The 22988-nt window shown below is 45.1% G+C and overlaps 1 protein-coding gene and 1 long non-coding RNA gene across 3 annotated transcripts in view; one reads left to right on the forward strand and one right to left on the reverse strand.

The window, feature by feature from the left end:
- TAFA3 (TAFA chemokine like family member 3) overlaps positions 1-18358 on the forward strand; it is a 182095-nt gene extending 163737 nt beyond the window's left edge. Inside the window, exons 5-7 of one of the 2 annotated variants that reach the window (XR_003944046.1) lie at positions 1712-1836; positions 18056-18150; positions 18277-18358. Coding sequence is in view for 1 of the 2 variants with exons in the window: in XM_030221873.1 (XP_030077733.1) it covers positions 1712-1836; positions 18056-18067 (137 nt within the window). In the remaining variant the exon portion in view is untranslated. The remainder of the gene's footprint in view (positions 1-1711; positions 1837-18055; positions 18151-18276) is intronic. The other variant, XM_030221873.1, reaches the window with a different exon arrangement.
- The window catches only part of LOC115482233, a 66003-nt gene that overhangs the window by 14067 nt on the left and 28948 nt on the right, over positions 1-22988 (reverse strand). The window contains exon 2 of the long non-coding RNA XR_003944047.1: positions 1696-1810. This is a non-coding gene — a long non-coding RNA (uncharacterized LOC115482233). The remainder of the gene's footprint in view (positions 1-1695; positions 1811-22988) is intronic.

Consider the following 22988-nt stretch of genomic DNA (forward strand, 5'->3'; position numbering starts at 1 on the left):
TTTCCCACTCATGGCAGGCTCAATGCGGCTTACATGGGGCAATGGAGGGTTAAGTGACTTGCCCAGAGTCACAAGGAGCTGCCTGTGCCTGAAGTGGGAATCCAACTCAGTTCCCCAGGACCAAAGTCCACCACCCTAACCACTAGGCCACTCCTCTTTCCCTGTGGCTCTAATGAGTCAGAAGATAAGTTACTCAATCTGAGATGACACCTTCCCTTCGTTGCTCTTATTTCAAGTAGGTTATTTTCCAACATCAGATAGAGAAACATATTTTTCTGATAAATTTGGAATTACAACAGAAAAAATTGCTCATTACTCATCTAGGTGCAAAACAATTTATGCTGTGGACAGCTTTTGGCTTGGAAAATCAAACCCATGCTAGTTCATCAGCACTTCCCTGAATCAGTTCTACCCCCTGTGAACACTGCCTCTGAAAGTAGCTAATAGTTTATAATTTATTAAAATTTCTTAGCTTTTATACACGATCGCAGCGGTGTACATAGTAAAGAAAAGAACTTCAGTATATGATAGAAAAGTCCACACACACAAGTTCACTCATGTAAATCCATCAATCAATAGCCACCAGAGCAACATAGGAGTGGCGGAATTCCTTAATAGTTGGTGCAGTGGACTGAGAACCAGGGAAACTGGGTTTAACTCACACTGTAGATCCTTCTGACCTTGGACAAGTCACTTAGGGCCTGCGCTGGCGTCAGCGCATGTTTTTCACGTGTGCCGAGGCCCCCTTTTATCGCAGCAGGTAAAAGGGAAATCTCTTTCCTGCAGGAAATGGCCGGACAGCAAGTAAAGCACTTGCATGGCCATTTGGTGGTGGTGGGGGGGGGGGTGCCCTTACCGCCATCCACTGAGGTGACGGTAAGGGGCTCCCACACTAACCCGGCGGTAATCGGTGAAAGGTAAAACAACCTACAAAGACGTCATTAACTAAAACAATGATTTTCTCCAGCGAATTCCTATTTATTAAAAGGTTTTTTTTGCATTTTTCTCTTTTATGAAAAAAAAACATTACCTAGAAAAATAAATTCATTTTTGTACCACCCCATACTAGGGGGGAAGGGCCTTGAGCCTTCCTGGAGGAGGAAGTGGTGCTCAGCTGAATGGAGGATAGGGGGAGATACTGGACACATGGAAGTCAGGAAGAGAAGGGGAAGATGCTTGGCACTAGGGGGGGGGAGGGTAGGGAAGGTTTGATACATGACATGAGGGGGAAGGGCCTTGAGCCTTCCTGGAGGACGAAGTGGTGCTCAGCTGACTGGAGGACAGGGGAAGAGATAGGAGGAGATACTGGACATATGGAAGTCAGGAAGAGAAAGGAAATATGCTTGGCACCTGGGGGGGGGAGGGTAGGGAAGGTTTGATACATGACATGAGGGGGAAGGGCCTTGAGCCTTCCTGGAGGAGGAAGTGGTGCTCAGCTGAATGGAGGATAGGGGGAGATACTGGACACATGGAAGTCAGGAAGAGAAGGGAAATATGCTTGGCACCTGGGGGGGGGGGGAGGGTAGGGAAAGTTTGATACATGACATGAGGGGGAAGGGCCTTGAGCCTTCCTGGAGGACGAAGTGGTGCTCAGCTGAAGGATTGCCTAGGGCATCTGATACCCTTGGGCTGCCCTTGTTGATACTGTATTAAGAAGGAGATCAGCCTTTCAGCTACAGTTGACTACAATCTTACTTTTGCTGTCTTCCAGCTTCGATAGTACTTCAAAAATGGTGGTGCCAGATGCAGCCGTGTCTAGATGGGGAGGAGTGCAAAGTGTTACCAGATCTGTCCGGATGGAGCTGTAGCACTGGAAATAAAGTAAAAACAACAAAGGTAGGAACAGTGTGTTAAATGTGCGTCTTTTTGTATTCAAGCTACATGTCATCAGAGTCCAATTCAAGAGTTATATAATGCAACACTGTCTCGTAGATGACAAAAATTCACATGGGGAAAGACTGCAGCAGACACCTCGTCCAGTCAGGGAATTTGATATTCTATTGAGAAAATGAACACCCAGGACAACTTAGAATTCAATTAAGTCATGATGTCAAGAAACTGAGAGAAACATTTCATTATAAAACAGCAGGGCTGCCGAGAGGGGGAAGGGTGGAGGGGAATTCCCTGAGCCCAGCCTCCAAGGGGGGTCCAGCGCTGGCAGGCTTCTTCCTGTTTCTGGGTCTGTCTCTGTCCTGCCTCTCCTGCGTGCCAGGACCCAGATGATTGCATTAACGCAATAACCTGGGTGACCTGGGTTTTTAATACAATCATCCAGGTCCCGGCCAGGGCCGCCGAGAGACTGGGCTGGGCCCGCCCCCGCCACCCCCAAGGTCGCTGCCACTCCCCCACCCCCGAGGTCGCCGCCGCTCCCTCCTCCACCCCCCGAGGTCGCCGCCGCTCCCTCCTCCACCCCCCCGAGGTCGCTGCCGCTCCCCCCTCCGTCTGCCACCGGGCCGGGCCCCCTACATTGAAATCCCAGTGCCAGCGCGTTTCACCTCCGTGAAAGCAGATCACCAATGTGGCCGCGTAGGCTTCTGCTTCTGCAGGACGTCAGACTCACTGAAACAGAAGCCTGCGCAGCCTTCTACATGGAATGTTGCTAGTGGAATAGCAACATTCCATGTAGAATCTCCAATAGTATCTATTTTATTTTTGTTACATTTGTACCCTGCGCTTTACCACTCATGGCAGGCTCAATGCGGCTTACATGGGGCAATGGAGGGTTAAGTGACTTGCCCAGAGTCACAAGAAGCTGCCTGTGCCTGAAGTGGGAATCCAACTCAGTTCCTCAGTTCCCCAGGACCAAAGTCCACCACCCTAACCACTAGGCCACTCCTCCAGCTCCTTGAGTGAATTCCTTCAAAAAGGCGGTAAATAAAGCCTAATAAAGACATAAAATAAATACATGCGCACCAATGCGGATATATGTGATTATTTTAAACAACGTGAGCACCTAGTTTTCACACTTGCCCACTTTGTGAGTTCCCCAAGGCCATTTGAATGAAATTACACTTTTCGCTCCTCTTGGCCTGTATTCTCACAGTGCATCACCGAGTGTGTTTGAAAATTCAGTGGTGTACAGTCTTCACAACACTTCAGGCTGGGCTTTATGTGTTATATGTTTTATTTCATTCAAAAAAAGGACGGAGATAAGTAATCATCTGATGTTACTGTCACGGTTGAAGTGTCATGATCTCAGCCTTTTTCAGTGGTTGAGTTCTCTCAGCATTTTACAAGCTCAGTCACTTACTACTGACTTTGCAGTTGTCACTGGAGTGTGCTAAACCTTAATCCTAAATTATTTGTTAGGTTTTTATAAAGCTAAGATGCATTGTTTTCCATATAAATCAAATCGTGTCACTTCTATTCATGAGAGATCAAAGTGCTTCAAAATTAATATTAAAAGGTTTGGTGAAACTGGGCTGCAGTCAGTGCCATTCGCTGTGGCCCCAGCCCCTCCCATCAACAGTAACTTTAAGACCCACCAGCTGGGGTGGGTCACCACCAAAAAGGGTAACCAAACCCCGTTAATCCTTGGAGAGCTCTTTTGAGAGTGACTGGAGGGGGGGCAGAGAGAGTTTTAATATTGGTCTCTTTATGGCAGGAGCCTAGCCAGACAGCAGATTTTGGTGGGCCTAGTCAAGAAGTGGGTGGGCACCAAGTGTTCTCCTCCCCCCCCCCCCCCCTCAATGCGATGAGGCCAGTATCAACAGCTTAGGAAGCTTAGACTGTTGAAGTGGAAAGCAGTGTTTTCAGCACCATCAGGGGGAGGTCTTTAGCTGGCGAAGCTTGGGATCCCCACTGGCTAGCACTAAATATGTGCTGCTGTTGGGTGGGCCTGAGCCCTAAGTGGGTGGGCCCTGGACCACCCAGGCCCACCTGTGGCTACGCCACTGCTTTATGGATGCAAAGTATTGATTTTTGTAAACAGAGAAAAATGTAGGCAAAGACCATATGGCCTATCCTCTCTGCCCATCCATGCCATCTATTCTCCTTATCACTCCTTAGAGGTCTTATGTACTTGTCCCAAACTCCAGTGGCATAGCCATGGGTGGGCCTGGGTGGGCCCAGAGCCACCCAGTAGCAGCACACCTATGATGTGGTTGGCAGGGATTCCCAAGCCCCACCGGCCGAAAACACCCAACAACTGTCCCGTCTGCATACCTTGGCAATAGCAGATCTACGCCTGCAGCAAGCAGTGACTGATACATACTATTTGCACCGGCCCCCACAGCCTTCCCTCTGACGTATTCCCACCTATGCGGAAACAGGAAGTTGCATTAGTAGGAAGGCTGTGGGGCCAACATGAGCAGTGTGTATCTGCTTGTGAAAATCTGCTATTTAAAAGGTATGTGGGAGAGGGGGGGATGCAGGTGAGAGGAGAGACCAAATCACCTGTGGGACGGGGCGGAGTTCCTCTGCCCACTCATCTTTGGTCCAGGCCCACCCAAAATTGGGTGTCTGGCTGCGCCCCTGCCAAGCTCTCTTGAATTCAGATCCTGTTTTGGTCTCCACCCCTTCCACCGGGAGGCAGTTCCACAAATTCAGCACCTTTTCCATGAAGAAGTATTTCCTCAGGTTACTTCCGAGTCTATCTCCTTTTACTTTCATCCTATGCCCCCTCATTCCAGAGCTTCCTTCCAATTGCAAGAGACTCGCCTTGTGTGCATTTATGCCGTGTAGGTATTTAAAGGTCTCTAACATATCTCCCCTCTCCCACTTTTCTTCCAAAGTATACATATTAAGATCTTCAAGTCTGTCCCCATACGCTTTCTGATGAAGGCCACCGACCATTTTAGTAGCCGCCCTCTGGACCGACTCCATCCTGTTTATATCTTTTTGAAGGTTGGTTTCCAGAATTGTACACAATATACAAGGGGCATCATCACCTCCTTTTCCTACTGGCCAGTCTTCTCCTATGAACCCAAGTATCCTTCTAGCTTTTGCCGTCATCTTTTCTACCCGTCTGACCACCTTGAGATCATCACATACGATCGTGCAGAAAAGTTCTTCACCCCTTAAACTGTACCGTTCCCTCAGGATTTTGCAGTCCAAATACATGACCCTGTATTTTTTAGCATTAAATCTAAGCTTCATTAAGTCCCTCCTCACGTTATCCACGCCATCAGGGGTATCTACTCTATTGCAAGTTTTGGTATTGTCCGCAAAGAGGTAAATCTTACCAGACACCCTTCAGCAATACTGCTTACAAAAATGTTAAAAAGAACCAGCCCAAGAACCAAACCTTGCGGAACGCCACTGGTAACGTCCTTTTCCTCAGAATGAGCTCCATTTACCACTACCCTCCGTCACTTTCCATTCAGATGTTGTGCTGCTCTTTTATGTATGCATTTTTCGAAAGAATGAAAAATCGATTCACTTCCATCTGTTCTACACCACTCAGGATTTTATAGACCTCAGTCATATCCCCCCTCATCCGTCTCTTTTCCAAGCTGAAGAGCCCTAACCTCTTTAGCCTTTCCTCATATGAGAGGAGTTCCATCCCGTTTATTTGGTCGCTCCTCCATCGCACCTGGTATAAAATAAGTACCTGAATATATGTAAACTGCTTTGAATGTAGTTGCAAAAACCTCAGAAAGGCGGTATATCAAATCCAGTGGTGTGCTGGAGCAGGCTCTCACAGGCTCGCAAGAGCCGGTTGTTAAGTTTTTAAGAATTTTGGGAGCCGGTTGTTAAAGTAGGGCCCCTCCATGGCTACTTAACAACTGGCTCCCAAAATGTGGGTTTGGGCCCCCTGCTGAATTCTCTTTTACTTTGCTGGTGGGGATGCTGAGCCCTGCCAGCCAAGTAAATAGACTGCTGCTGCTCCCAGCTCCTTGTTTCCAGCTCTGAGCAGCAGGCTGGGACTTCTCCAGCATATGTGAGATGTTTCAGCATGCTGCTCAGAGCAAGACGTTGGGAGTGGTGGCAGTCCATTTATTGGTTGCCAGCAAAGGTATGCCTAGTGTGCCCACACGAAGGGAGGGAGGAGAGAGAGGCAAGTGTTGCTCCCCCCCCTCCACCCGGCCACCCCTGGCCCTTCCAACTGCAGAGCTGGCTACGTCTGGAGAAAGAGCCTGTTGTTAAAAATTTACCAGCAACCCCTGATCAATCCCATTCCCTTCCTTTCTTTGAACCTTTTCTAATTCCACTATATCTTTTTGAGCTACGGCACCCAGAAACTGACGCAATACTCAAGGTAAGGTCACACCATTTAGTGATACAGAGGCGTTATAACATTCTTGGTCTTATTTATCACCCTTTTCTTAATTCCTAGTTTGCTTTTTTCGCTGCCACCCACACGTGACCCAGAATTGAATGTCGGGGTCTAACGTAGCCTGCAATGGTAAGCATTTAAAGAAGGCTTACTGCTGCTGGCTGAAATTTGACTGCAAATAAATACACCTGAGTTAATATTGAGGTCTCCAGGGGTCATTGCTGTCATAGGACTTCAGAGGCACAATGTATTTAGATTATGCCAAATAGCTACTGTTGTAAAGGACAGTATTCATAAGATGTTCAGCAAAAAACTATATAATATTTGCATGGCCTGAAAGATTTTGGGAGCCTATAGGAGAAGGGGTCATGTTAGATATATTTATAGTAGTTTTTCTACTATGGTCTCCCAGGGATCACAACTGTGAATGCATTATGTGAAACATGCATATCAACTTGTGTAGGCCCATTGACTTCAACCTCACCAAGTCATTGGATTTTTAGGTAAAAAAAAAAAAAAAAGACTAGGAAACCTCAACTGAATTCTGCTCCTAACACAAGGACCTAAATCTTCACTGCCACCCCAAATCTCACCACAATAGTAACTGATCCAAATTAATTTGAACATGGTTCTATTTCTTAGCTAGTCTTTAATAGCTGCAGTTCGGATGCCTTGCTAAATTTCTTCAAGTGAGCTTCATTTTGGGAGTAGTTTTAAAACTGCTGAATGAACCCTCTCAGGCAAACAAATGAGAGGGAGTCCAGAGCACAGGAAACCAAGTCTAGCAAAAGAACCAAGTCTGCAAGAATGAGTTGGCCCGTGTTGGGTTCTTCAGTAAACGTTGGATCCATTCTTGGAGGCCCTTTGTGCTTAATGAACTGTCTCAGTCATGATAGTGAGTGACTCCAACTGGTGTGAAATCAGTTGAAAAGTATAACTTTAGGGCTCTGTATGCCAATGCTGTTTTACAACATACGTACATAGTAACATAGTAGATGACGGCAGAAAAAGACCTGCACGGTCCATCTAGTCTGCCCAACAAGATAAACTCATATGTGCTACTTCTTGTGTATACCTTACCTTGATTTGTATCTGCCATTTTCAGGACACAGACCGTAGAAGTCTTGCCCAGAACTAACCCCACCACCCAAACACCAGCCCCGCCTCCCAATCTCGGCTAAGCTTCTGAGGATCCATTCCTTCTGCACAGGATTCCTTTATGTTTATCCCACGCATGCTTGAATTCTGCTACCGTTTTCATCTCCACCACCTCCCGCGGGAGGACATTCCAAGTATCTACCACTCTCTCCATGAAGAAATACTTCCTGACATTTTTCTTGAGTCTGCCCCCCTTCACTCTCATATCATGATCAGATCATTACAACGGGCTTTATGCTGTAAAACCTCTGGAAGCGTGTAACGGAACAGTATCTGGCGTGCTGTCCTTCTCTTTCTTATACCCCAACTGCAGGGGCTGAGTGAGAAAACACTTGAGGAGTTTCGGTCTCTGCAATTCAGGCCCAATCATCTGTGACAGCTCTTTGATTTTTATTTCATGGCTCACTGATAGCATAATTAAAATAACATCAAGCTCATTAAGAACTGCTGGTATGCCGTGGTTAATCAGCTGTGGGATCTTGCCACTATTGTTCGTAAAGTTCAGCCCAATTAGAGGTGCAACCAGAATTTAGCTTTATACCCCAACAAAAACGTATCCTTCAGAAACATGATGTGTGAAATTCTAGACATGTTTTTCATCCTACGGATGATATGTTTCCGACACAGTGCGTCTAAATCCTTCTGATTAAGCTTGTCTTGCCTTCAAAAAGGGATGGAAGCAGTTGGTTTTAGATTAGCAGATGAGTAGGTTAATAAATCAGTTTTCTGGAAATGTGTTTGCTCATCGTCTATTTATTTAGTAACTTTATTGTCTGCTGATTCATAGAGCATGCCTATAATGGCCTACGTAAAGAAGACAGAATGCAAACGAGTGGAGGAGTCGCCTATGGTCAGAGCACTTGGCTGACAACCAGGGAATCCCAGTTCAAATCCCACCACCTCTCTGTGTGATCTTGAGCAAGTTGCTTAACCCTCCATTGCCTTGGGGACAGACATTGGCGCGACTCCGTGGGGTGCTGTGGGTGCTCGAGCACCCCCATATTTCCCCGCTGGAACCGGAAGTCCCCCAGGAGCCAGCCCGCTGCCCGACCTCTTCTCCCACTCCCACAACAGTCCTTTGCCTGCCCCTCGCCTTCCTGCGTGCCGCCCATAACTTAAAAGTCATCTTACCGGGGTCCCAGTAAGTCATCTTACCCGCCCTTGCAGAAACAGGAAATGAGGGCGGGACCAGAGGCAAAGCTGAGAGCAACGAGAAGGGAAGGCAGGCTGAAGCGCCGACTCGCCGAGCCTGCTTGTGCTCGCCTTTCACTACTGCCGCCGGGACCCCGGTAAGATGACTTTTAAGTTATGGGCGGCATGCAGGAAAGCGAGGGGCAGGCAAAGGACTGTTGTGGGTGTGGGAGAAGAGGTTGGGCTGGAACTCGAGTCGAAGGGAGGCAGGTCTGGAACTCGGAGGGAGGGAGGGATTGGGGCCTGGAACTCTGAGGAGAGGGGGGGGCCTGGAACTCTGAGGGGAGGGGGGTCTGCTACTCGGAGGGGGGGTCTGGAACTCTGAGGAAGGAGGGAGGGAGGGATTGGGGCCTGGAACTCTGAGGAGGGGGGCAGGGGGAGAGGGGGAGAAGAGGCTGGCTGGGGGAGAGGAGAGGGGGCCCGGGGGGGACGGGGGGGGGGGGGGGGGGGGGAGGGGGAGAAATGCACCACCTGTAAAAAAAAAAAAAAATTAGGCACCCCCGATCATTTTGAAAAGTTGGCTTCTATGGGTACAGATATAGGGGTCCTTTCTAAGCTGCGGTAAAGGTGGTGTTAGTGTGCTCTTGTGCAGGTTCTCTCGGACCACTAAGGCCATTTTTATCACAGCCATAAAAATGGCCTTTTTCTATTTTTTTTTTTTGTATTAATGGCCGTGCGCTAATGTGGCCATTAAAAAAAAATACACTTAGAGTGTGTGCACTCCCCCTAACCATGAAGGTAAACGCTCCCGGTTTACCTACATCCCTGGTGGTCCAGCGGGGTCCTTGGTAGCAGGAATGTAGCCCCCTCACTCCTGCCCTTTGTGGCGCCTTTGTTAAAATAGTGAGAGGTTGTGGCAGCCGTTGTACAGAAGCGCCGCAAGGGGCAGGAGCGAGGGGGCTGCATTCCTGCTTACCTTCATGGTTGGGGGAAGGCGGGGGGGGGGGGTCCTAATGAGAGTTGGTGAGAGGGAAAGAGGGGACATTTTTGGGGGGGGGAAGGAGGGGGCGCGGGGGCTTTTTAAAAAAAATAAAAACAAAAAAAAAAGTTATGTGGCCCTGGCTGATATCACCCAGGCCCACATAACCTCTGGCAGCCTGTCTGCCCCAAATTATCCCCTGATATTCAGTGCCGGTGTCTGGACATGGTCCGGCACTGAATATCTGGGGATAATTTAGCTGGCCATGATCAGCATTTGAAAAAAACACTGACCACCGCCGGCTGAATATTGAGGGGAGTTTGTTTTAGTCTGTGGCTAGCGTGCACACATTTGGCATTAACGTACGATGCCATTTTAAGCTGCGTAATGTGCACCCTACCGCAGCTTAGTAAAAGGGCCCCATAGATTACAAAGCCTCCAGGGACAGAGAAATACCTGACTGTAGCTCACCTTGGGCCACTACTGAAAATGGTGTGAACTAAATCCAGATAAATAAAAGCAAACCCAACAGTGAGAAACAATTTCTGAGTGAGCTCCAGCATGCGTTTAAGTAAAAGAACATATGTGGAGGGTAATTTTGTGCCTAAACTGCTTGTCCCCCACTTTGGCTGTCTGTGCTCCCAGTCTGACCATGCTGAAAAGAATTTATAGCATCCAATTTGATAGGAATCGGTAGGGGTGGGGGGGGGGGAGTGTTTTCGTTCTGGTCGGGAAAGCACCATTTCTGTTAAGTAGCTCTCCTTCTATCCTGGAATATCTCTGTGCAAGCAGCATCTTGGATTTTTATTGTTTATAATGTTGCATTGTGCAGCTCGAGACTTCCGAGTAGAGGCCCCGACTAGACGTGATCATCAATCTTCAAAATTTTGTTTCGATGACTCAAGTCTAATGAGATGGTCTTTCTCTTATCTCTCAAGAAAGAAGTATCACGGGACCCACATTACTAATGAATCTTCCTCTTTGTTTCCCATTGATTTAAGAAACTGAATATTGTGGTTAAGTTAATGGTCCCTAATGTGCATCTTTTTTAGAAGAACTGGAACATGAAGGTAATATAGTCTGGGATGAAGGGATTTAGAAAGAAACCTTTGCCTGATGGAATATACCAATTAAAATGTTTGCACTAACGAAGGCAGACCTCACACACTGCAGTGAAATGGGACAGTACTTTAGTAGATTTCCAGCTGATTTTGAAAGTTTTTCTCTCTCCCCTTATTCCTCTTCCTGCTCTTTTCTCCTGTTTTCTCTCTATCTCGTTTCATAATCTAACCAAAGCTGGCAGAACCCCTTCATCTTAAAGATCACTGTGGGACAACAGTCCTGTTTGCTATGGGATTCCCATTGCACTGTAGTCAATATCTATGGTGACTCCAGAATGAGGCTTGGAATGCACGGAGAGACAGCTACAACACCAGACTGAGGCTTGGAACACTCATTGGTTGAATAGTGAATGCCATCCAAAAACCCACGGGAGGCTGTTGGGATTGGGAGGAAACACAGAGGGCTGTGAGCAAGTAAATAATAGCATTGACTCCTGCTGGTACAGGTGGGGATGGAGGAGAAAACTGGGGGGGGTGGAATGGATCCTACTGGGTACAGGTGAGTATGTGTTAGATTCCATTGGGGAGGGGTGGGATTACCCAATTCAGCACTCGAGAGTGAGGAATGATGGACCCCTCTGGGCTTAGCCCAGGACCAAGGGAAGAAAGGTCCAGAGAAGCACAGAGTAGGGTGGGGTGGGAGGAGGATGCAGAAAGGATCGGAGGAGCTGAGAACAGATTCCCCCCAGCTGCTTCTGGAGGAGACCACCTCCAAAATATTTGAGCCTGGAATTTGAATCTACAGCACTGGGTATTCCTCATCAGAGAGAGGAAATGATGCAATACCAAAACAGTGGAGCAATAAACTGAAAAAGGGTGGCAAATAGGAGAGAGAGGGTGAAAGTATTCCATCCAAGATACAGAGCACATGAACTTCTAGCTGAAAGGAAAAAGAAGGCGCATCATGGATTTGATATACCACCTTTCTGTAGGTATAGCCAAAGTGGTTTACAGATATTATATGCAGGTACCTTTTCTGTCCCCCTAGTAGGCTCTCAATCTAAGTCTTGTACCTGGAGCAATGGAGGATTAGGTGACTTACCCAGGGTCACAAGGAGCTGCATTGGGAACTGAACCCAGTTCCCCATGTTCTTAGCCCACTGCTCTAACCATTAGGCTACTCTTCCATATAAATGGCCAGTAGACTTCAATAAGATGCTGGAAGGAAGCATTTTCCAGAGAGTGAAAAACTCATTGTGTGCAACTGACCTTATTCTATAACTTCATTCAATAATTGTTTTTAAAGTGTGCTGTTAAATTTACAAGATCTGGCTTGGGCCTAATACCTTCTGCAGGTTTCCCAATTAGTCTTGCGATCATGCAGGATAAACGCTAGTCAATTGGTGGGGCTGGTGGTTGGGAGGCGGGGATAGTGCTGGGCATTATAGGGTTTGTGCCCCGAAGAGGACAGGTACAAATCAAAGTAGGGTATACACAAAAAGTAGCACATATGAGTTATCTTGTTGGGCAGACTGGATGGACCGTGCAGGTCTTTTTCTGCTGTCATCTACTATGTTACTATGTTACATCGGATGGACATTGTTAGTCCAGCATTTAAAGGCATTAAATCAATACATTTTTAAATCTTTGTTCTTATAAGGCTCGAGTATGAAATATCTACCATTAGATCTCAAATATCAAGTTGCTTATGACTTATTCCGAAGGGATTTGAAAACCTTTTTATTTGATAGGTTTAGGACTTAAGTTTTACGTTTATATATGTTTTTATTTTGTTTTGTAAATTTGATTTGATTTGAAATTGTTACCCGCTTTGAACCTTCATAGGATTGAGGCGGGCTATAAATGTTAATTTAGATTAGATTGGCCTTAATTGGCACCAATTAGTAGTTATGGGCATTATTCTATAAAGGTTATGCTCCTAAATTTATACGTATATACAGGTACTTATTTTGTACCTGGGGCAATGGAGGGTTAAGTGATTTGCCCATAGTCACAAGGAGCTGCAGTGGGAATCGAACCCAGTTCCCCAGAATCAGAGTCCGCTGCACTAACCACTAGGCTACTCCTCCACTAGCAACATTTCATGTAGAAGCCTGCCCTTGCAGATCAGCAACGCGGCCACGCAGGCTTCTGTTTCTGTGAGTCTGACATCCTGCACGTATGTGCAGGACGTCAGACTCACAGAAACAGAAGCCTGCGCGGCTGCGTTGCTGATCTACAAGGGCAGGCTTCTACATGGAATAGTGGAATAGCAACATTCCATGTAGAATCTCAAATAGTAGCAACAGAATCTCAATAGTTGCAACATTCCATCTAGAATGTCCAATAGTAGCAACATTCCGCGTAGAATCTCAAATAGGGAAAGGGAAATGGGACTTAATAATACCGTCTTTCTGAGGTTTTGGCAACTACATTCAAAGCGGTTTACATATATTCAGGTACTTATTTTGTACCAGGGGCATTGGAGGGTTAAGTGACTTGCCCAGAGTCACAAGGAGCTGCAGTGGGAATTGAACCCATTTCCCCAGGATCAAAGTCCGCTGCAATAACCACTAAGCTACTCCTCCACTCCTTAGATTACAGAATACTTTAATTTATGCATGTAATAGCTGCATTAGTGGCCTTTACAGCAGCCGTGGCCCTGTTGTAGGTGCCTGCATCTAAGTGTTGGCATGCTGATGTAGGTTTATGCCAGTATTCCATAAAACCCTTATGTACATTACAAAGCAGGCTCACAGCCCACGGAAAGCAGTGGCCTAAATTCTGGCAACCTGTTAGAATTTTCTCAAATATTTAAGGTCATAGCGTTTCCCATCAAAGAGGCTAATGACCCTTTTATCATAGGCTAACACAGTTCCTACAAATGCGGATTAGGCACGGCAAATCCCCATCTGCCACGTTAACCTTGAGCAATGACTTGTGCAATATAGTACAGAGTCTTCCGGTTCAGACTGAGACAGTAGGATTATGTGTCTACAATAAAGTTTGGTTTATCAGGAACAATAGAATGACTTGAATCATTCACCCTTCTGCTTCTCCAGTTGGGTGTCTTGCAATCTTCAGTAATTAAGACCAAGGTGTGCAATCTCCAGTCTATTCACTGTATGTGGGACACTGCCTATGCTAGTTAAGTGAGTTCGGCAGCTGGGGTAGATATGTTACATATAAATTACTGCTCAGCTGTAGGTCAAAGTGATGTGTTTTTTATTTTATTTTTGTTACATTTGTACCCCGCACTTTCCCACTCATGGCAGGCTCAATGCGGCTAACACGGGGCAATGGAGGGTTAAGTGACTTGCCCAGAGTCACAAGGAGCTGCCTGTGCCAGGAATCGAACTCAGTTCCTCAGTTCCCCAGGACCAAAGTCCACCACCCTAACCACTAGGCCACTCCTCCGATTGTTCCTGGTTGAGCGGGCTTTTTGCTTTGTCCGTAGACTGCTGAGATCGTTACACCCAATACATGAACTATATGAACAAAAAAAAGGCAAAATTTAAATGTTGGCGCAGAAATAGGGCCCTGTGATGGGGGTAGCCCCCCACCCCACACACACACACATGCACGTACATACACATAAACAGACGCACACACACACACACACACACGCACAAACAAAAACACAGACATTCATACACACTGGGCCTTTTTTGAGGGGGTACTTGGGGGGGTACTGAGTACCGCCACCTTTTCCATTGTCTACTACAATTGACCTATGATCCCCAAGTTTTAATGAAAAAACTCAGGGTCTACACACCAATTCTGCCTTGTCATAGATTCTGTGGCTGGTTGCAGGGGGCCTGGCTATTGTGAGGTGGGTCCCACAGTGATCACCCCCACCCCTGAAGGGTGGCCTAGCATTTGAATACCAGCACCTTTTTCACTGGAAAAAACACACTGCTCTTTAGGATTCCAGAATCTTGCTATTCTTTGGGGTTCTACGTGGAATGTTGCTACTATCTGAGATTCTGCATGGAATCTTGTCACTCTTTAGGATTCCAGAATCTTGCTATCCTTTGGGGTTCTACGTGGAATGTTGCTACTCTTTGAAATTCTGCATGGAATCTTGTCACTCTTTAGAAGGGCTTTTTTGAGGGGGTACTTGGGTGGTACTGAGTACCGCCACCTTTTCCATTGTCTACTACAATTGACCTATGATCCCCAAGTTTTAATGAAAGAACTCAGGTTCTACACACCAATTCTGCCTTGTCATACATTCTGTGACTGGTTGCAGGGGGCCTGGCTATTGTGAGGTGGGTCCCACAGTGATCACCCCCACCCCTGAAGGGTGGCCTAGCATTTGAATACCGGCACCTTTTTCACTGGAAAAAACACACTGCTCTTTAGGATTCCAGAATCTTGCTATTCTTTGGGGTTCTACGTGGAATGTTGCTACTATCTGAGATTCTGCATGGAATCTTGTCACTCTTTAGGATTCCAGAATCTTGCTATCCTTTGGGGTTCTACGTGGAATGTTGCTACTCTTTGAAATTCTGCATGGAATCTTGTCACTCTTTAGAAGGGCTTTTTTGAGGGGGTACTTGGGGGGTACTGAGTACCGCCACCTTTTCCATTGTCTATTACAATTGACCTATGATCCCCAAGTTTTAATGAAAGAACTCAGGCTCTACACACCAATTCTGCCTTGTCATAGATTCTGTGACTGGTAGCAGGGGGCCTGGCTATTGTGAGGTGGGTCCCACAGTGATCCCTCCCACCCCTGAAGGGTGACCTGGCATTTGAGTACCAGCACCTTTTTTGCCAGAAAAAATGCACTGCGATACACACATGAACTAATTTCCCAAAGCCCACTGACAAAAAGCACCTGAACACACTTTTGAAGGTGCTATGGAAAATGAAAAAAATAAAACCCCAAAGATCAGTGGATGCGACTGCTCAATGTGAAAGGGAAAAAAGAGTAAGTGTGGCTTCTGTTAAAGGCTGATTTGTGTAAATTCCATGCATTGTGCACAGAGCACACTGAGGTGTTAGGAATTAATGTTTATTTAATTTTCGAGTGTATCTTAAAGACATTTTTAAAATCCCAGTTGTAGCACCGTGGGCCAGATGCACTAGGAAGTGATTTTGGAAGTGGTGATTTTTTTTTTTAAAAAAGATGCCACTTACATAATGATGCAGGTGGCACGCACAGATTTAAAGAAGACATGTTCATGGTGAGCTTTCAAACAGAACCCATGTTCTGTATTTTACAATGACAATCATGAAACACTCTGCACTTTTAGTCATATCTAGGCTGGGCCATTTTCAAATGGTCCAGAGGAAAAGCACAAATGGCTCTCAAGAATGGAACAAGTGTGCTTTATTAATGACCCGACATGGGCTGTGTTTTGGCATAAACTAACGCCTGCCTCGCGGTCAGTTCAACTAAGCAACACTAAATAATGTGAGTTGCTGCTCAAAATATAGTAACTCAGCACAGTGGAAGTCTGCTCTGGAAGACAGGGAAATAAAGTTCCTAGTACGGAGCAAACCGCCAAGAAATGCGCCAATTTATGTGTGTAAATAGCTTTGAAAATGAACTTCTCAATGAGCAAAAACTTTACAGCCTAGATTTGTTTTATGGTCTCTAGGTGGAAAAAAAGGGTGTGCAGGTCCATGCATGCAAGACTGTGATAGTATGAGAGCTTCTTGCTTCAAATTGTCTGAACATAAGAATAGCCGGACTGGGTCAGACCAATGGTCCATCTAGCCCAGTATCCTGTTTCCAGCAGTGGCCAATTAAGGCCACAAGTAGCTGGCAGAAACCCAATTAGTAGCAACATTCCATTTAGAACCCCAAAGAATACATAGTAACATAGTAGTAAATGACGGCAGATAAAGACCTGTACGGTCCATCCAGTCTGCCCAAGATAAACTCACTTTACATGGTATGTGATACTTTATATGTATACCTGAGAGAGATTCCGGAATCCTAACGAGTAACAAGATTCCGGAATCCTAACGAGTAACAAGATTCCGGAATCCTAAAGAGTTTCAACATTCCATACTACCAATCCCAGGGCAAGCAGTGGCTTCCCCCATGTCCATCTCAATAACAGACTATGGACTTTCCCTCCTGGAACTTCTCCAAATCTTTTTTTAAACCCAGATACATTAACTGCTGTTACCAAACCTCTGGTGCTGTAAGAGGTGATAATTGTATGCAGTCAAAAGAGGAACTGGAAAGACACTGCATAGAATAAAAGGGAAGGTGCTAAGAGCATTCAAAATATATATGTTTAACAAGAAAGGATGCAATCAGGAGGGGTAATTTTCAGAAACATTTCTCTGGGTAAAGCAGTGCTTTACAAGCCTAATTTTATGCAGTCATTTTGTGTGAATATGCCAATATAGGCACATGTAGGACTAGATGGCAGTAAACTGTGACCGATTATAAGCTTGTTTGAGCAGGGACTGTCTCTTCATGTTCAAGTGTACAGCACTGCGTATGTAGTAGCACTATAGAAATGATAAGTAGTAGTAGTAGTCTTAGGATTCCGGAATCTTGCTACTCTTTGGGATTCCGGAATCTTTCTACTCTTTGTCCTTATGCCTTATTTGTTCTGTTTGTCTGGCCTAATTAGATTGTAAGCTCTGTGGAGCAGGGACTGTCTCTTCATGTTCAAGTGTACAGCACTGCGTATGTCTAGTAGCACTATAGAAATGATAAGTAGTAGTAGTCTTTGGGGTTCTGGAATCTTGCTACTCTTTGGGGTTCTGGAATCTACCTACTGTTTGTTCTTATTCCTTATTTGTCTGTCCTAATTAGATTGCAAGTGAATAATTGATAGTGCCCAATTATTAGTGCTAATTGGATCATTACTCAAATTGTGTGTGCAAATTGGGTGCATGTTCAATTTTGAGACCCATATATAGAATCCGGGGGTTGATGCCTTTGGGCCAAATTCTATAAATGGCACCTTTTAAAAAAATTGGTGCTGAAAAATCACGCGGTTAGCGTGATTCTATAAACTACACCTAAAGTTAAGTGTTCATAGAATATGCCTACATGCCATTCTTGCAAATAAAATTTAGGTGCACCCATTTAGGCCGCCTAAACCCAGGCCTGAATACCCGCATCTAAGTTAGGCGCAAATCGGGCGTATTCTATAATAGTGCGCATAGTTTTTTTTGAATCGCCCATAACCTGTCAATTCTATGCCCATGGCCATGCCCCCTTTTCGACTGCGCACATTAGAATTTACATGCACCGCATTATAGAATACGCCTAGAAAGTTGTGTGCATAAATTCTAATTAAAGCCAATTAGTGCTGCTAATTGGTTAAGATCCAATTATTGGCACTGATTGACTTGTGTGCACAGTTTGGCTGTGCAGCCATATAGAATTTGGCAGGCCAAAATTTAGCATGACTCGCTACTTTACCACTACCCACAACTGCCTTCTGTTTTCTTGTGCATAGTACAATTACCACCAGCGTTTCAGAATTTTATATTTCCATCTTCTGAATCACTTTTTCTCTTCATTCACAGGTCACCCGATAGTTTCTGTGGAGCAACTCATAACATGGAGAGGTAATGGCCCCTAGCCGGTCCCAACACTGAAGAGGTCTAAGTATTGTGAAATGGTACATGAATATTTTGCTAGAATTACTCTGGACACTGCCTCTGTGAAGTAGAAGGGGACTGTGGAAGTAAAGGGATGGACAGTGCATAGAGGACCTCTAATTCTGGACATCTTTCCTTCATGGTAGGAGATGCTGGACCTCTTGCAAGAAACCTGATTCTGGACATCTTTCCTTCATGGTAGGGGATGCTGGACCTCTTGCAAGAAACCTGATTCTGGACATCTTTCCTTCATGGTAGGGGATGCTGGACCTCTTGCAAGAAACCTGATTCTGGACATCTTTCCTTCATGGTGGGGGATGCTGGACCTCTTGCAAAAAAAAAAAAAAACCTGATTCTGGACATCTTTCCTTCATGGTAGGGGATGCTGGACCTTTTGCAAGAAACCTTCAGGTTTGGCTCCCTACATTTCCACCGAATACTCCAGTGGATTACAAAAATGGAAGGTCTGGACATGTTTTAGAAGCAGTCAGGATCCAGTGGGTTAACTATTTATGCTGACTACAACGTGAATGCAATCTCTCTGGACTATTTACACAAGGGTTACCACTAAATCTATCATGATGTTTCTCAAATACAGGTGCAAAACTCCATTCTATGATGCATTCCATCCTGATTTCAGTGATCAAACTCCCAGAACCACACACTTTTCCTTCTTATGTCTGTTCAAATTTATTTTTCATCTAAATGGAAACTGCTCATAGAACAAAGTGAACTGTTTATTTTGAAAACAAGTCTAGGACCCACTAAAGAAATACAAAAAAAAATCCCTCTTTAAACATTAAAGAAAACTTTCAGTAAAACTGTATTGAGGCTTGAGTATTTCTTTTTAAACGAATACCTCTCCCATTCAATGACAGCTACCACAGGTCTCTTTTTGTAAATAAAGTGTGGCAAAAATGTGCTCCCCAGCCACTCAAAACTGAAACAAACTTCATATACCAGAGGAAGAAACTTGGCATATAAATTGGGCTTTGGTATTTTCCAGTCTTATTCAGTTTTGAAAGTGTGTCTTAGGATTCTTCATTTAAACCAAATTACATTTTTCTGTGTATCTTTAATGCTTGCAAATTAGTCTCCGAGCCCAGCGATACAAGGCTCCATCCCCCTCCTTTCTCAGTGCATATGATATATTGCAGACCTGGGAAAGGATTTAGCTTTCTTTGGATTTAAAAAAAAAAATGATTTTCAGTTTGCCAATTTTCCAAAACTTCTTAATCTCCTTCCACCCCCACTTTGGGGCACTAGAATTGACTCGGAAGCAATTAAGGGTATTTCTAATGTGCTGCAGTTTTTGTCTGAAATGAAAATACAAAATAAACAGAACATTAAAACTGTGTGTTGCATCCTGCCTGAACGTTGCATTTTCTCTTTAATACAAATTATAAATCTCTGGGCCAGATGGGCAGCAAAGCTTGTCTATGGGATTTGAAAGGGCATCCTTAGGCACAGAATAAGCAAAAGTAACTGTAGGCTCTGCACATTAGTACAGTGAAACCTCGGTTTTCGTCGATAATTCGTCCGAAAATTATCGACGAAAACTGAGGCACCATGGCAGCGCGAGCAGTCTTCACATAATCCTGGCCCCTATCTCTCAATCAACGCTGCCTGTACACAAGGAGTTCCTCTCAAAGCGAAGGCAGGGTTTTGTTCGCGTGGCTGCAAAGTGAAGGAGTGTCGGAAGTTCCCCGGATGTTGTATACTCATCCCAGCCCTTGCTATATACAGCATATAGAAATTATTGAGGTAACGCTGACGAAATCCGAGGTGACCAACGAAAACCGAGACAAAAATTTAGCGTAACAAATCGACGATAACCGAAAAAGACGAAAACCGATGTCGACGAAAACCGAGGTTTCACTGTATTACTCAAGAAATAATAGTAATAATAAGTAATGAATACTTTGCCCTCTGTTGCCAGTTCTGTTCCTTTTAGAAAGGTTTACTCAGAGTAGTTATGGCTTTCTTTCTTGTCCAGGGATGGACTGCTATTTGAAACAAATGTCATTCGCTGATAACCGTGTGCACTATTTGTATACAGTGTACATTATATGCATTTTTCCTGGTAGTGCATGCATATGTAATGGTTCATACATTTCACCCGTTATCGGGAAAGAGGTCATACTGTGTGTATATAAGAACATAAAAATAGCCATACTGTGGCAGACCAATGATCCATCTAACTTAGTATCCTGCTTCCAACAGGGGCCAATCCAGGTCACAAGTACCTGGCAGAAACCCAAATAGTAGCAACATTTCATATAGAACCTCAAAGAGTAGTAACATTCCATTCAGAATCTCAAATAGTAGCAACATTCCATGTAGAACCCCAAATAGTAGCAACATTCCATGTAGAACCCCAAAGAGTAGCAACATTCCATGCTACCAATCCCAGGGACAGCAGTGGCTTCTCCATGTCTATCTCAATAGCAGACTATGGACTTTTGCTCCAGGAACTTGTCCAAACCTTTTCTAAAACCAGATACACTAACTGCTGTTACCACATCCTCTGGTAATGAGTTCCAGAGCTTAACTATTCATTGAGCAAAAAATATTTCTTTTTATTCATTTTGAAAGTATTACCATGCAACTTCAGGATTTTGAAGATCTCTATCACATCTCCTTCAGCTGTCTCTTTTTTCCAAGGTAAAGAGTCCTAACCTCTTAAGCCTTTCCTCATATAAGAGGAGTTCCATCTCTTTAATCATTTTGGTCACTCTTCTTTAAACCTTTTCTAATTCCGCTAAACCTTTTTTTAAAATATGGTGACCAGAATTGCACACAAATACTCAATGAAGTTGCATCATGGAGTGATGCAGAGGTATTATAATATTCTCTGTTTTATTTTCTATCCCTATACTAATAATTCCTTGCATTCTGTTTGCTTTTCTGGCTGCTGCCAAACACTGGGCACAAGATTTCAGCGTATTGTCTACGACGACACCTAGATCTTTTTCTTGGGTGCTGACTCCTAAGGTGGACCCTAGTATCAGGTAACTATGATTTGGATTATTCTTTCCAATATGCATCACTTTGCATTTGCCCACATTAAATTTCATCTGCCACTTGGATGCCCAGTCTTCCAATTTCCTAAGGTCTTCCTGCAATTTTTCAGTCTGCATGCATTTTCACAATTTTGAATAATTTTGTGTCATCTGCAAATGTAGGGCCTCTTTTACTAAACTGTGCTAACGAATCCCAGCATGATCAATGTGCCGCTGTCCATGCAGTTTGAATGGGCCATGTCGCATTTGTCGCGCAGGAAGCACTAGCTCGGTTTAGTAAGAGGCCTGTAATTTTTATTTTTTTGTTGCATCTGTACCCCGCGCTTTCCCACTCATGGCAGGCTCAATGCGGCTTACACGGTGCAATGGAGGGTTAAGTGACTTGCCCAGAGTCACAAGGAGCTGCCTGTGCCTGAAGTGGGAATCGAACTCAGTTCCTCAGTTCCCCAGGACCAAAGTCCACCACCCTAGCCACTAGGCCACTCCTCCACTCAACTTGCTTGTCATCAACTTGCTTGTCATTCCCATTGCTAGATCATTTATAAATTAGTTAAATAGCATCGGTCCCAGTACAAATTCCTAGGGCACTTTACTATTCACCCTCCTCCACTGAGAAAAGAGCCACTTAACCCTACCCTCTGTTTTCTATCCATTAACCAGTTCCTAATTCACAACAGGACATTGCCTCCTATCTCATGGCTTTTTAATTTTCTCAGGAGTGTCTCATGAGAGACTTCGTCAAAAGCTTTCTGAAAATCTAGCTACACTACCTCAACCAGCTCACCTTTATCTACATGTTTATTCACGCCTTCAAAGAAATGAAGCAAATTGGTAAGGCAAGACTTCCGTAAATCCGTGTTGACTCTGCCCCATTAAACCATGTTTGTCTATGTATTCAGTAATCTAATTCTTTATAATAGTTTCCATTATTTTACCCAACACTGATGTCAGTCTTACCGGTCTGTAATTTCCTGGATCATCCCTGGAACCCTTTTTAAAAATTGACGCTACATTGGCCACCCTCTAGGCTTCAAGTACTACAGATGATTTTAATGACAGGCAATATGGCTGCGCTAACTGATTAGTGCAGAACAGACTCGCTCTCCATCCCCCAGACCCACCCGGCATGCTAAAAATAAATGTGATATTTTAGTGAGTGGTAGTGTGTCCCAATTCCCAAATTACCATGGGATGCCTGAGCACTCTGTCATGTTCCCTGCTTGCGCAAGGTATGGGCATCTGACGAGATGGTGGCCATCTTGGATTTGGGCATATCCAGGAGAGGGCGGCCATCTCAGAGGTGGGCGTCTTAGGATGGGGCGGCCATCTTGGTGTTGGGCAGCTGCAGGAAGGAAGCCCATGTTTGGGCTTGAGGGTGTCTCCGTTTGGGGGGCAGCCATCTTGAAGACAGCTGTGCAGGTTTGGGCCTAATTCCTGCACTATTTAAAGCCATGCCACCAGTCCTCCCACGCTTCGGCTTCTATTCAGTTCTCTGGGTAGTTGCAGTGCTTCTGGTTCTTCTTGTTTGCTGTCTGGTATTGACCTTTGCCTGATTCTGGACTTGCTTCTGTCTGCTGCCTGGTTTTGACCTTTGCCTGATCCTGGATTTTCTACTGTCTGCAGCCCGGTATTGACCACCGTTTGTTCCTGGACCTTCTTGCCTGCTGCCTGGCTGTGCTCCGTGGACTTTCTTCTGGACTCAGTTCTTCCTGCTGTTGGCTTCCCGCACCTGGGGGCTCAACCCCTGGGGAACGGAGGGAGACACAGGGGGAACTCGGGGTTGGCCGACAGCTCGGTGGGAATTCTTTCTCCGTCGGGCACAAGGGCTCACATCT

Source organism: Microcaecilia unicolor, chromosome 12, assembly GCF_901765095.1.
Source record: "Microcaecilia unicolor chromosome 12, aMicUni1.1, whole genome shotgun sequence".
Classification (NCBI taxonomy): domain Eukaryota; kingdom Metazoa; phylum Chordata; class Amphibia; order Gymnophiona; family Siphonopidae; genus Microcaecilia; species Microcaecilia unicolor.